Raw genomic sequence first — 13026 nt, forward strand, 5'->3', positions numbered from 1 at the left:
AGTCTCAGAGCTTGGCTGGTGGGGGTGGGCGCTGCAGGCTCCCGGAGGGGACTCAGGGGTGCCCAGGGCTCTCACCCCTGCCTCTGATCTAGACAGCAGCTTGGGTTGTTCCCTGACCTTCCCCACCTCCCTCCCCCAGCTTCCTCAGCCAGAGGGCGAGGCAGGTTTTCCACTCTGTTCAGAAAGGTTCAGGAGGTTAATGAGAGCAAAGCAAGGAACTCTATTCAAGAGATGAACTTCGCGGAAGACAGGAACCTGGGTCTGGGCTGAAGGCCAAGGGTGGGGTGGCCTATACGGCACCTCTGGTCACGGAGCCTGACTAGCTGCTGTCCCAGGGCCGCAGCTGAGCCCCTCTGGCCAGACACAGGGCCCCCAGGGAATCTCCAAGCATGTCAGAGACCCCTTCTTTCCCCACTGAGCACCTGCTCCAATCAGGGTTATTTGGGAGGCGGCCTCTCAGGGCCCACACAGTTTTGCTTGTCCACAACTCACCTGCCTTGAGTCTAAGGCTCAGTTGACAGGGGTAAAGGGAAGAACAGGGACTCTGGAGGCATCACAGGCCTGTGTTGAAGTCCCAAGACGTTAAAAGCATCAGACAGACTGGGCCTTGAGTCTACATCTTCAGGCTTGGTCCCCAAGGTGGGAACATTTGTTTCTCGACCTTCCTCTATGTCCCCGGCTGCCTGTCATCCTTTCCAGGCTGCATGCTGGCCACTGGGGGCAGAAACAGCTTAGCCACAGTCCTTGTCCTAGGGGGTGGAGGGTGGCCAAGACAGAGGGACAGACCCCAAGTAGTCAGTCCTGAAGTGCCATGCCAGGAGCTCATGGAACAGTTCTGTGTCCTCCCTCCTGGGGGTAAGGAAGGGCTTTGTGTTTGCTGTCCAATCCAGTGGGCCCTTTAGCTGTGAAGGTGGGCCTGGGTTCATGGGGTGGCGAGAGGGAGACCAGAGCTGCCCAGCTCCGCCAAACAAGGCTAAAGAACCCAGAGTTCCCACCACTGGGCCGCCGGAGGGAGGTGGAGGAGACATCTGGTGGGTCCACTGGGGAGTGGTGGGGGCAGCTGTGAAGTGCCCCAGGGGAAGAACCTTAAGAGTTGACCTGTTTAGGATTCTACCCTAGGACCCTGGAATTCTGCTCGAAGGGACTTCCCCAAGAGAAGTGGGCGCTTATGGCCGGCAGAAGATACATAAACTTATGTTCACAGCCGTCTTATTCACAAAAGCCCCACACTGAACGCAGCACAGCTGTCTCTCCGCGGGCGAAAGGAGAAGGAAATTGAAGGAAATTGTGGGAAGCCAGGAACAGAGTATATTCTGTATGATTCCATCCATCTGAAGGTCAAAAGCAACCAAGACTGTCAGGATAGCGACTGGAAGAGGGGCATAAGGAAGCCAGCGTGGGGCTGGAAATGTCCTAGACCTTGGTCTGGGTGATGGTTACCCAGGTGTATGCATGTGTAAAAATCCTTCAAGCTGTTCGCTAAAGATTTGTGTGTTTTGGGGGGCACTTGGGGGACTCAGTTAGGCGTTAGATTCCTGATTTCGTCTTAGGTCATGATCTCACGGTTTGTGAGTTCGAGCCCTGCATCCGGGCTTTACACCCACAGCACAAAACCTCCCCCAGGTGCAGGCCAGAGAGATGTGGGTCAGAAAGAGAGTGCATGAGGTCCAGTAGGGGAAGGGGGAAGCATCACACAGAAGGTGTAGAAGGAAGGTGGGGATCCTGCTGGGGGTGCTAGGGCAGGAGATCCCAGTGAGGCTGGGACTGAGGGCCCCTTATGGCCGAGGAGCTACAGGAGGGGCAGAGGGGGGGCGGTGGTTGGGCGTGAGGGGTGCACAGGAGCTCTCTGGGCAAGAGTCAGGCTGAGAACCAGGAGCCCCCTCCACCTCCTGTCCTCACCCCACCCCCGCCGCTCTATTCTTCACCCCAAGACTCCTGGTTCCCATCAGCCCAGCGATGGTCCTGTGCGGAGCTGCGGCGGGAGGCCAGAAGCCACAGCAGGTTTATGTCCTGGCTGGGCCGCCCTGCTCTCAAGCCAAGCTCCTGTCTCACACATCCATCCTTCTCCCCTTGGAGCCAGGAGAGGCCTGGTCAAGGTCCAAGAGGCCAGGGTCTCCCCAGAATCATGCTGCCCCCACAACCTTGGGCCATCTCTGCTCAGGAGACACCCTGAGAGCTGGGCACCCCACTTTCTGGCCCCGTCCCTACTCCTTCAAATCCAGCCTGGTGCCACCTCTCCCAGGAAGCCCACTCGGAACACCTCCACCCTCTGTCGGAACAGTGTGCTTTGGTTTTCCTAGAGGCCCTGGCAGAGATCTGGACCCAACACCTAAGACTCCTGGTTTCTCACTTGCCTTGCCATGGCTTAGTTTCCCACTTTGGGGGGTGGCAAAGTAGTGTTTACCCACAAGGGCTGAGGTTCAGGGGGTTCACAGAAAGGGGGCTCTGAGCTCCTTGCTGGCAGCCGCCCTCTGCCACTGGCTGCATCCCCTGCCCACAGGATGCCTGAGGGACACCTGTCACCAGCATGGTGCCTGCCTCAGCCAGCCTTGGCTTCTTGCCCAAGACCGCCCTCAGCCACTTTGGGAAGCCCAGAGGGACCCCCAAGCTGTTCCCAGCCAAGCCCCCAACAAGCGGTCCCTGGGGAGAACTGAGGGATGATATCTTCCTTCCCTGTGCCCCCACCTCAGTCGGGGGACTAGGACAGTCCCCTCTGTTTCTGTATTTTCTCTTTCTGACATCCTGTCTCTCTCTCGTTCTGCTTCTGAATGTTTTTCTCTCTCTGTCCTTCTCTCTGGGCCAGGTCTTCTCTCTGTCCTGCCAAGGACAGGGGCCATGCTGGGAGAGGACAGCTTTGTCAAAGCGACATTGCAGCTCCTTGTGTAAAAAGCAGATGTAACACCAGCACTTAGTCCCAAGTTGTGGTGTGGATCCGTCTGCGCCAGGGCTCTGTCTGTGGTCTCCTTGTTCCCCGGCACTGAAGAGAGAGTGTCCCTGAAGTGCTCAGCCCTGGAAGGCGCCTCCCGAGGTCTGGTGACATCAGCATGCTGTCTTCACAGCTACCACTCCCTCTGCGGGGTGCAGCTACCACTGCCCCACTTTACAAATTAGGCAAGTGAGGCCCAGGGAGATAGAGTTACTTGCCTAAAATCACACAGCAAGTCCACTTGAAGTAGTGGACTCAGAATTTGAACTCTGCACTGTGGCTCTAGTGCCCACACTCTTTATTGTGGGCCTCAGTTTCAAAAATTGTATTTAGGGGCACCTGGGTGCCTCAGTTGGTTGAATGTCCGACTATGGCTCAGGTCATGATCTTACGGTTCGTGGGTTCAAGCCCTGTGTCATGCTCTGTGCTGACAGCTCGGAGCCTGGAGCCTGCTTCCGATTCTGTGTCTCCCTCTCTCTCTCTGCACCTCCTGCACTCATGCTCTGTTTCTGTCTCAATAATAAATAAATATTAAAAAATTAAAATAAATAAAATAAAATAAAAATTGTATTTAATGCAGGGGCACCTGGGTGGCTCAGTCGGTTAAGCATCTGAATTCGGCTCAGGTCATGATCTTGTGGTTTGTGAGTTCGAGCCCTGCCTCGGGCTCTGTGCTAACAACTTGGAGCCTGGAGCCTGCTTCAGATTCTTTGTCTCCCTCTCTCTCTGCTCCTCCCCTGCTTGTACTCTCTCTCTCAAAAATAAATAAATAAACTTTAAAAAATTGTATTTAATGCTCTCTGTCTGCATGGAGTGGGTGGGGTGTCAAGACCAGCGGGAAGAGGGGGACCCTGGGGACGGAGCCCCATCCAGCCTGCGGACGCCCTTCAGCCCGCCCCTCCAGGCTTCTCACAACTGGGGAGTCCATGCTTCCTGGCACACTGCTGTCCCTCGGCCCAGAGCCTGCCAGGGCTCCCTGTGGCCCCGGGCTCAGTCCAGAGTCCGCGCCCAGAATTTGTGGGTGCGCAGCTGGGCCCCTCTCACCTTTGTGGGGGGGCTGCCCTCCCCATCTTCAGCGCATCTGTCCAGCTTCTGGGATCCCCATTTCCTGCTCCTTCCTCTGACCCACTGTCTCAGCGACCCAGCTATGAGCAGCAAGGCCTTAGCCACATCGCCCTTGTCTCGGCTCCTCCCAGGAGAAGGGATGTCACCAGCAGCCACTGTGTGTGTGTGTGTGGAGGGGAGGATGGTAGAGTGGCACGAAAAAGCCTTTCCTCTGGGCAGCAACAGTTTTCCCCAGGAAGCGCCGTGGGCGTGGGGCCTCCGGCTCAGGAAAATCCACCAGGTCTGGTTAGGGCAAATGCATTGGCTCCAAAATCTTAAAACCACAAAACTGAAAAGGATAATGAATGTTTACTTGAGTTTCTTCTAGAAGTAACACTCTGTCAGCTTCACCCACTGTTACATTTAGTATTTTAAAACATGTCACTGAGCGTGAAAACAGTTGGTAGGTCACATTTTCTCACTTTGGAAAAATCCCCAAGATTCCCAAGAATGCATGGTGTTTGTAGAAAAATCAAGGACAGCAGCAAATCACAAGAGTTACTTATATCCAGATAGCTTCAAAAACTAAGTGAAGACATTATTTTCAAACATTTTTACTGCCAAAATTTACATATAAAGTGGGGCTATATTTGAATTTTTTTAATTAAAAAAATAAAAAAATTTTTAAATTTATTTTGAGAGAGAGATGGGGGGAGGGGCAGGCAGAGAGAGGGAGGGGAGAGAGAGAATTCTAAGCAAGCTCTGCCCTATCAGTGCAAAGCCCGACTTGGGGCTTGAACCCACAACCCTGAGATCAAGAGTTGCATGTCTGGAGCGCCTGGGTGGCTCAGCTGGTTGAATGTCTGATCTCGTGATTCGTGAGCTCGAGCCCCACGTCGGGCTCTGTGTTCACAGCTCAGAGCCTGGAGCCTGCTTCGGGTTCTGTGTCTCCTTCTCTCGCTGCCCCTCCTCAGCTCACACACTCTCTCTCTCTCAACAGTAAATACACATTAAAAAAAAGTTGCATGTTCTCCTCTAACCAAGCGCCCCCAGGAGTCCCTTCTTTAAGGCAGAATAATATTCCTGCGTGTGAGTGTGCGTGCACACGTGTGTAACACACTGCTTTTGTCCATTCTGCTGATGGACATTAAAGTTGCTTCTATCTTTTGGCTATTGTGAATAATCTGGCAACAGCCTTGAGGGTGCAGATGCCTTTTCAAGACCCTGGTTTCAGTTCTGTTGGCTACATACCCAGAAGAGGGATTGATAAATCATGTGGTAACTGTATTTTTAATTTTTGGAGGAACCTGATACGGTTGTGCCTTCATCAGTTTTGTTCCAGTTTTATGGGGGGGGTAATTGACTTATAACCTTGTATTAGTTTTTGGTACAACCTGATGATGTGACACGGGTATGTATTGTGAAGCGATCACCACCAGAAGTTTCGTTAACCTCCACCACCTCCCGTGTTGTAATTTTTTTCCTTATGATGAGAACTTTTAAGATCTACTCTATTAGCAACTTTCAAACACACTGCAAGGGTGTTGTTAATTACAGTCGCTGTGCTGTATGGCCACATCCTCAGGGCTTATTTGATCTTATGCCTGGAAGTTTGGAACTTTTGACCAGCTTTACTCATTTCACCTGCCCCCCCCCAACACTGGGTGCATATTTAAGTGTTTATTGGGATGTGGAGCAGGGCCCTGGCTGATGCGGGTCTAAAAATCGCCCCAGGTGCCCGCAAGGCATTCAATATAGCAGCTCAGGAGTTCGAGATTAAAACTATTTTTCTATCATGCAATGTAATCTTACAGTTTTTAAATTTATTTTGAGAGAGAGTAGAGGAGGGGCAGAGAGAGAAGGAGAGAGAGAGAATTCCAAGCAGACTCCTACCGCCAGGGTGGAGTCGTATGTGGGGCTCGAACCCACGAACCATGAGATCATGACCTGAGCCGAAACCAAGAGTCGAACGCTTAACTGCCCGAGCCACCCAGGCATACCTATCACTCAATGTCATGTTGATCGAACACTCATTTTTCATCTCAAGTCAGTTTGGCATGTGGCCCCCTCTCTGAGGTAGCTCCTTTCCCACCCCCAGGAGCCCGGAGGCAGTAGCAGGTCCTGCCTCCGCAACTCAAACACTTCCGTCTTCCAACATCACTGATCTGCTGTCGCGTGCCAGGGATCGTTGGCTCTCATGAGCCCTGGGCACTTTTGACTGGCATGGGCCAAGATATTAAAACCTATTTAATGACTGGGCACCTGGGTGACTCAGTTGTTAAGCATCTGACTTTGACTCAGGTCATGATCTCACAGTTCTGAGTACGAGCCCCATTGGGTGAGCTTGAGCCCCGCATGGGGTGAGCCTGTTTCTCTCTCTCCGTCTCTCTCTGCCCCATGCTCACTTGTGCGCTCTCTCTCTCTCTCAAACAAAACAAAACACACAAAAAATACATATTTTATGATTGCTTTGGTATAAAGACAAATACAGTCCGGGCTGGACATTAGATGAGATTCATTTTTTTCCTTCTGATTCTAAAGAAATTAGAGCAGTTTTATGGGTCCCTAAAAACATGTGCGTGGAGATACTCCATCCGACTGGCCAAGAGGGTAGGGGCACAGGAAGTTCAGGGTGGGAAGGAGACCCATATGCTAACACCTTAAAATGGCAGCCTTGGGGCACCTGGGTGGCTCAGTGGGCTAAGCCTCAGACTTCAGCTCAGGTCAGATCTCACGTTTGTGGGTTTGAGCCCCGCGTCGGGCTCTGTGCTGACAGCTAGCTCAGAGCCTGGAGCCTGCTTCCGGTTCTGTGTCTCCCCCTCTCTCTGCCCCTCCCCCTCTCATGCTCTGTCTCTCCCTGTATCAAAAATAAAATAAAACATTAAAAAAATTTTTTTTAAATGGCACTCTCTTGCATTTCCAGCACCCACGTCCCCCCACATCCCCTCATGTCGCTCCTCTGTGCCAATCCCTGCCCAGGAAAATGTCAGAACTCTCCCCATAGTCACGGCCCTCCACTGTAGCTTCCTGCACCGCCCCCCCCCCGGATGTTTCCAGAACACCCCAGGCTTCATCACACCTGCCCACTTTTGCTCCGGCTGCTCTCTCCATGGGGAGCATTCCCCTCCCACCTGCCACCAAATCACGAATGCCTCCCCATCCTCCCAGACCCGCTCAGTGTCACTTCCTCTGGAAGATCTCCTGAGTGCCCCCCTCCATACCCTTCATTTACCCCCTGCTCTAGAACCCCAGTGCCCCGCATGTGGCCTGGCACACAGCAGGTACTCAATGAATGCTGAATTCCTAAGCTGATGCCTGAGTGAATGAATGAATGAATGAGCATGGGGGACAGGAAAGGAGGGCAGTGGTCTGTTCAAATAAGGGGTCTGCTCTGCAGCCCTCCACAGACGGAGGGTCTGGACTAAGTGGGGAGCCAGGGCTGGGCTCCCCTCCTGGCCCCACCCTCTGACTCACCCCACCCCTGATTTCTGGGAACAGGCAGGCGGCTTGGCTGGCCTCCCTGGCCGAGGCCTCTGTGTTGATCACGTTCTGCCCCAGGAGTCCTCGTGCTCAGAGACTGTACTTCTAGGCGACAAGGCCAAGGCGGAGGTAGTGCGGACAGAAAGCAATCATGTGTCAGCAGGAGGGGGCGGAAGCTTTGAGAGGGGCTGGCAGGCAGCCTCCACAGAGCCTCCTCCTTCCTTGTAAAGTGGGGTGCACTGCAGGACACCGAGCACCCCGTGGGAATCTCAGGGAAAAGGGGGTGACAGCAGCTAAGGCGTCACGCGAATCAGATGAGAAACCTGTGTAGGGGCCTGGAGTCCAGGTGGCACCTAGCAGGTGCTAAAGAGATGTCATCCGGGGTGCAACATGGCAATTCAGGACCCTGGGCTGAAAACTGTCACTCCTGGGGAAGCCTGGCACCTCACCCCCTTCCTCTATCCAGGCCCCTCCTCCCTCCCCCCTACCCCATTTTCTAAGGTTGATCCCTCCCAGGACAGATGCCCATGGTGCTGTCATCGGCTTTCCCAGCCCTGTGGTGACCAGGGGGATGCCACAGTTCGACGCTTGTGACAGCAATGCCCTGGTGTCTGGTATCAGCATGAGATGAGGGGCCTGTGGTTAGGGCCAGCGCTGGGGGCGTCTGCACCAAGCCACTTCTGGCATGTGCTTTGGGGCGTTGTTCTTGGCTGGGTATGGCTTTGGTCCTGGTTCTCTGGCCCTCCCAGAGAACCTGTGACACGCTCCGTGGCCTTCTAAGGAATCCCTTTTTTGTTTAAATTAGTCAGAGCTGGTTTCTGTTGTTTGGAAGTAGAAACCAGGGCAGTGCAGCCCAAAAAAGCTAAGGACAGTTGTGGGTGGGATCATTAAAGGTCTAGTGCCCAAAAAGAGGATTTGGTCTGTTCATGTTTGCTCTGTGTGGCACAGCACAGCAGGGAGGCCCAGCCCCTCTCTGGAAGCTACACTCCAGAAGGGCCTGTGACAAACCGGAGGCTCTCTAGGGACAGCGACCGAGGCAGTGTGGGATCTAGAACTCATGGCAGGGGAGGGGAGCCTGGCTCAGAGCTGAGCAGGCTGGGGAGAATAGCCATGGTTTAAGCTTCCAGGGCCACTCTGGCAGCCCGGTGGGGTGGGGGACCAGGCCTTGCTCACAGCTGGAATAGTCTGAAGATGGACCGCGTCGCGTCTCGAGGAGGTCGGCTCCCCAGCACTGGGGGTGAGCAAGGATTGCATCCTGCAGTGGACAAAAGCAGCCTGGCTTCAGGGTGCCTGGGTGGCTCAGTCGGTTCAGTGTCTGACTTCAGCTCAGGTTATGATCTCACGGCTCGTGGGTTCTAGCCCCGTGTCGGGCTCTGAACTGACAGCTCAGAGCTTGAGCCTGCTTCCTATTCTGTGCCTCCCACTCTCTCTGCCCCTCCCTCCCTCCCTGGCTCTGGCTCTCTCTCTTTCTCAAAAATAAGTAAACATTAACAGAAAAAAAGAAAAAAAGAAGCAGCAGCAGCAGCCTTGTTTCCCGGCTCAGGCTCAGCTGTGCTGCTGTGTCCCTGGGCCGTGTCCCCTCCCCTCAGGTGTGTCCCCAGGCTGGGGAAGGGATCAGCCTGCAGGAAGCCTCAAACATTAGATTTGCAGAAGTCCTCCCTGCCCCCCACTCACCAACCAGGCCTCAGTCACAGCCCGCAGTAGGGGGAGTGAGCCCCCAATCTACCAAAAAACCAACGAAGTGGCTTTTCACTCTCCAGGTGACCCGGCCCACATCCACGGTCGGGGGTGGGACATGCCTGAAGAATGACAGGGCAGAGGGGGCAGATCTCAGGAACCGGCCATGACTGATGGTGGCCCTGATGAACTACCTAAAAAAATAGCCCTAAGTACCCTGAGGAACCATTATGTCTCCACTGATGACGTAGACAAAGATCACATATTGATGACAGGACACGCTGGGGACAACATGGGGGAGCTGGTTCGCTCCTGTAGGTCGGTGGCAGTGCACATTGGAACAACACAGCCGCAGAAAATGTGCGTCCCAATGTGCACACATCTTCTGGCCCAGGGATTCCTCTTCTAGGAATTCATCCTTGGCTGCATTTGCTCAGGCACAGAATGATGCGTGAGCCATGCTATTGTTCGGTGAAAGCAATGGTCCATCTACTAACAGGAGACCCGTCGGAGGTGACTGTACATCCACACACTGGGAAACTGGGCAGTTGGCAGAGAATAAGAATGCTTTTTACTTATAAATACTATGGCTTTCCAAGATGACGCAAGAGAAACTATAAGGGGAACCTGTAAGCTACTATTTGAATATAAAAGAAAAACATACGTGTCCTGTGCATTGAAACAGAGACTGTTGCCAGTAGGTGTTACAAGGATATAAGGATGTCGCTTCCTTGGGGAAGGGGATTTATGGCTGGGAGAGAAGAATGAGTTTTCATTGAAAGCATTAAAAAAATGATTTTTTAATGTTTGTTTTGGAGAGAGAGAGAGTGTAGGGGGGAGGGGCAGAGAGGGAGACACAGAATCCAAAGCAGGCTCCAGGCTCTGGGCTGGAACTCACAAATTAGGAGATTATGACCTGTGTTGAAGTCGAATGCTTAACTGACTGAGCCACCCTGAAAACATTTTCTTAATGTGTATTTTTTATTTTTGAGAGAGAGAGGGGAAGAGAGGAGAACAAGCAGGGGAAAGGCAGAGAACAAGGAAGACAGAGGATCTGAAGCAGGCTCTGCGCAGACAGCAGAGAGCCTGATGCGGGGCTCAAACTCACAAACTGTGAGTTTATGACCTGAGCTGAAGACTGAGCCACCCAGGTGCCCCTGAAAGCATTTAAAAAAAGTAATCTCTATACCCAAAGTGGGGCTGGAACTCAAGACCCCCAGGCCAAGAGTCACATGCTCTACCAACAGAGTCAGCCAGGCACCCTCATTTTTTTTAAGGAAGCATTGAAAAGCATTGTAAACATTCAATGTCTGAACCTGGCGAGCTGTGCATGTGTTGTGTAAATAACAAAAGAGGAAAAGAAAACAGAAGGTAAGGGAAAATAGAACCTGTACCAGGCACCCACACACAGGGTTTCCTGGGCATCCTTGGCACATATCACTGCACCGTCATTGCTGGTGATGAAATGGAACCAGCTCATGGAAGTTCAGAAAGCCACCCAGAGCCATCCAGCAAGAGAGTGGTGAAGCTGGGTCTAGGATCCAAGACTGCAGTGATGTTTCAGACAATGCCCTGGGGCGGGGGGCAGATACCCAGGGCCAGTTATGGCTGTGTCAGTCCCAGGACTGTGACCTCCAGGTCTGGGAGAAAACCACGAAGGGGCCAATTCTAGAAACCTGAGCGCTTCATCCAAGTTCCCACCTCTGGGGAGGGAGGGGGTGTTAAGTGAAGCGATCACTGAAAAAGACCCCTCCTCCCAAGCAGATTCTCAAAAAGAATCCTGGTCTTTCAGATTCAAATACATTGTCCCCAAAGCTCTGGACTGCCCTGGCTCTCGCTGCCTCCTTCTGTGTCCAGGTGGTTCTAACTTAAACACACATAGTGTTTGCTAAGTTTGTCTGATTGTTCATTCATTCATCTTACACCTACGCAAGGCGTCCCAAGCCTTAGGCTCCGGTGGCCCGGGCTGTCCTCCTTGCACGTCCCCTGCCCGCGTGTCCCCGCACTTGCCCGCGCCTATGAGCACACACTAGGACCCACAGCCCTCGTGCACCTGGGGACTGGCACTGGGACCACGCCCGCCGCCCACACGCCCCGGTGGCACAGGCCACCGGGCGCCGACCGTCGCCCCCTAGCCCCACCGCGCCAGGGAGCCAGCAGGACCACAGAGCTTGGCGCAGGCCCCTCCCCTCCCCCCAGACGGCCAATGAGCGTGACGGCCCCGGCAGGCCCCGCCCACTCTGGGAGCCACGGCCGCCGATTGGCCCGCTCGGGTGCACTGGCCCCCGCACATGGGGCGGGGGCGGGGGTGAATGAAGTGGAAGCGATTCCCCCGCCCCCGCGCTTACCTCCCGCGCCGGGCGCGGCCCGCCCCCCGCGGCGCCCAGTCCCTGCGCCGGCGGCCCTCTGCACCCGACCCTGGCGTCCGGCTCCCCCGGGCCCGCATCCCGCGTAGCGGACCCGCGATGGCCAAGCGCAGCTCGTTGTCCATCCGCATCGTGGAGGGGAAGAACCTGCCCGCCAAGGACATGTGAGCGCCGCCAGGGGTGGGGGCCCCAACTTTCTGGGGAGGGGCGCTGCCCCTTATGCCTGACCTTTCTGGGGTCCGCACGGCCCGCCCACAAGTGGAGCAGCGGCGAGGGTGTGGCGAGTGTGGTCGCGGTGTGGGACTGGAAGGGAAATGGGGACAGTTAAGATTTGTTGCGAGCACCAGGCAGGGGGTGACAGGGAAGGGCCGCGGACTGGGGAGGGGACTGGTGTCTATAAGGGGCCTTAGTAAGCAGGGAGAGGGCGAACAGCGGCTCAAGAGGGGAAGGGTGAAGCTTTAAAGGACTGGGGCTGTGGCGTGGGGGAGACCTCGCAGGGAGATGTCTCAGTGAACTGCGGGGGGTGTGGCTGGAGGGTGTGTGGGTGCCCCCCCGGAAACGAGGGGTCTGTCTTCCTCAGTAGTTCCGAGACCTTTAGTACCCGGGAGTGTGCATCTGAAACACGTCCTGGGGGCAGGGGGCTGTCCCGGGGCTTCCAGATGTGCGCTGGCGTGAAGGGTGGGTGAACCTGCAGGTCCGGAGGCCGGTACCGTGCGAAGATTGGGTGGTCGAAGATTGGGTGGTCGAGCCGTGCGGTGGCCTTAGCTCCTCAGAACTACCCAGCAAGGCAATTCTCGTCATTCCATTTTACAAATAAGGAAACTGAGGCTCAGAGACCTGAAATGCTGGCTCCACATGGCTGAGCACCGTCTAGAGTCCAGAGCTAACAAACGTCAACATCTAGGGCTTTCCCTGGTCCCTCACCAGATTTGAGGAGGTTTCAGGAACCCCTTGTTCCAGCCCCTTTCTCAGTAGGTTCCAGAGCCAAGTTGTCCCATCCAATCCTTGCCTTCCTCGTATACAGCCTTAGGCAGCATTTTATCTCTGAAGCCTCAGTTTCCCCTTCTGTAAACTGGAGGTCAGAATCCCTTAAACACTGGGGTGTCTGTTGGGCTCAGTCAGTAGAGCATGTGACTCTTGATCTCAGGATTGGGAATTCCAATCCCAGGTTGGGTGTGGAGTTCACTTAAAAATGAAATCTTAAAAAAAAATCCAAGCTCCAGGTGCGCTGGCTGCCTGGAGCAGGGTGTGGGGGAAGGGGAGCCCAGAGGCAGCATTGGGTCCAAAGTCTACTTTCTGGAGCCCCCCTGCCCCTCCCGTGCCCAACCCTGGCTCCTCAGCAGGCACCTGGATGCCAAGGGGTGGCAAATGGGGAGGGGCGCAGGAGGCTGGGGTGAGGGCATCTCTCCCATATGCGCAGTGGCCCCTGTGAATTTCCTCCCTCGCTCAGCTCAGCGCCTTGAACAGTTGTAGTTCAAGGCCCCCTGGGCCAGGCTAGGCCAGGCTCAGCAGTTGCTATGGCAATGGGTAGGG

At 54.6% G+C, this 13026-nt stretch overlaps 1 protein-coding gene across 6 annotated transcripts in view; it reads left to right on the forward strand.

The window, feature by feature from the left end:
- The first annotated feature begins 11462 nt into the window (after positions 1 to 11462).
- Positions 11463 to 13026, forward strand: part of LOC115298993 (ras GTPase-activating protein 4) — a 23575-nt gene continuing 22011 nt past the window's right edge. For 3 of the 6 annotated variants that reach the window (XM_029948223.1, XM_029948221.1, XM_029948222.1), the window contains exon 1: positions 11470 to 11657. Coding sequence is in view for 2 of the 6 variants with exons in the window: in XM_029948221.1 (XP_029804081.1) it covers positions 11593 to 11657 (65 nt within the window). In the remaining 4 variants the exon portion in view is untranslated. Of the gene's footprint in view, positions 11658 to 13026 lie in introns of all 6 variants that reach the window. The other 3 variants (XR_003911926.1, XR_003911927.1, XM_029948224.1) reach the window with 2 other exon arrangements.

This window comes from Suricata suricatta, chromosome 8 (genome assembly GCF_006229205.1).
Source record: "Suricata suricatta isolate VVHF042 chromosome 8, meerkat_22Aug2017_6uvM2_HiC, whole genome shotgun sequence".
NCBI lineage: Eukaryota > Metazoa > Chordata > Mammalia > Carnivora > Herpestidae > Suricata > Suricata suricatta.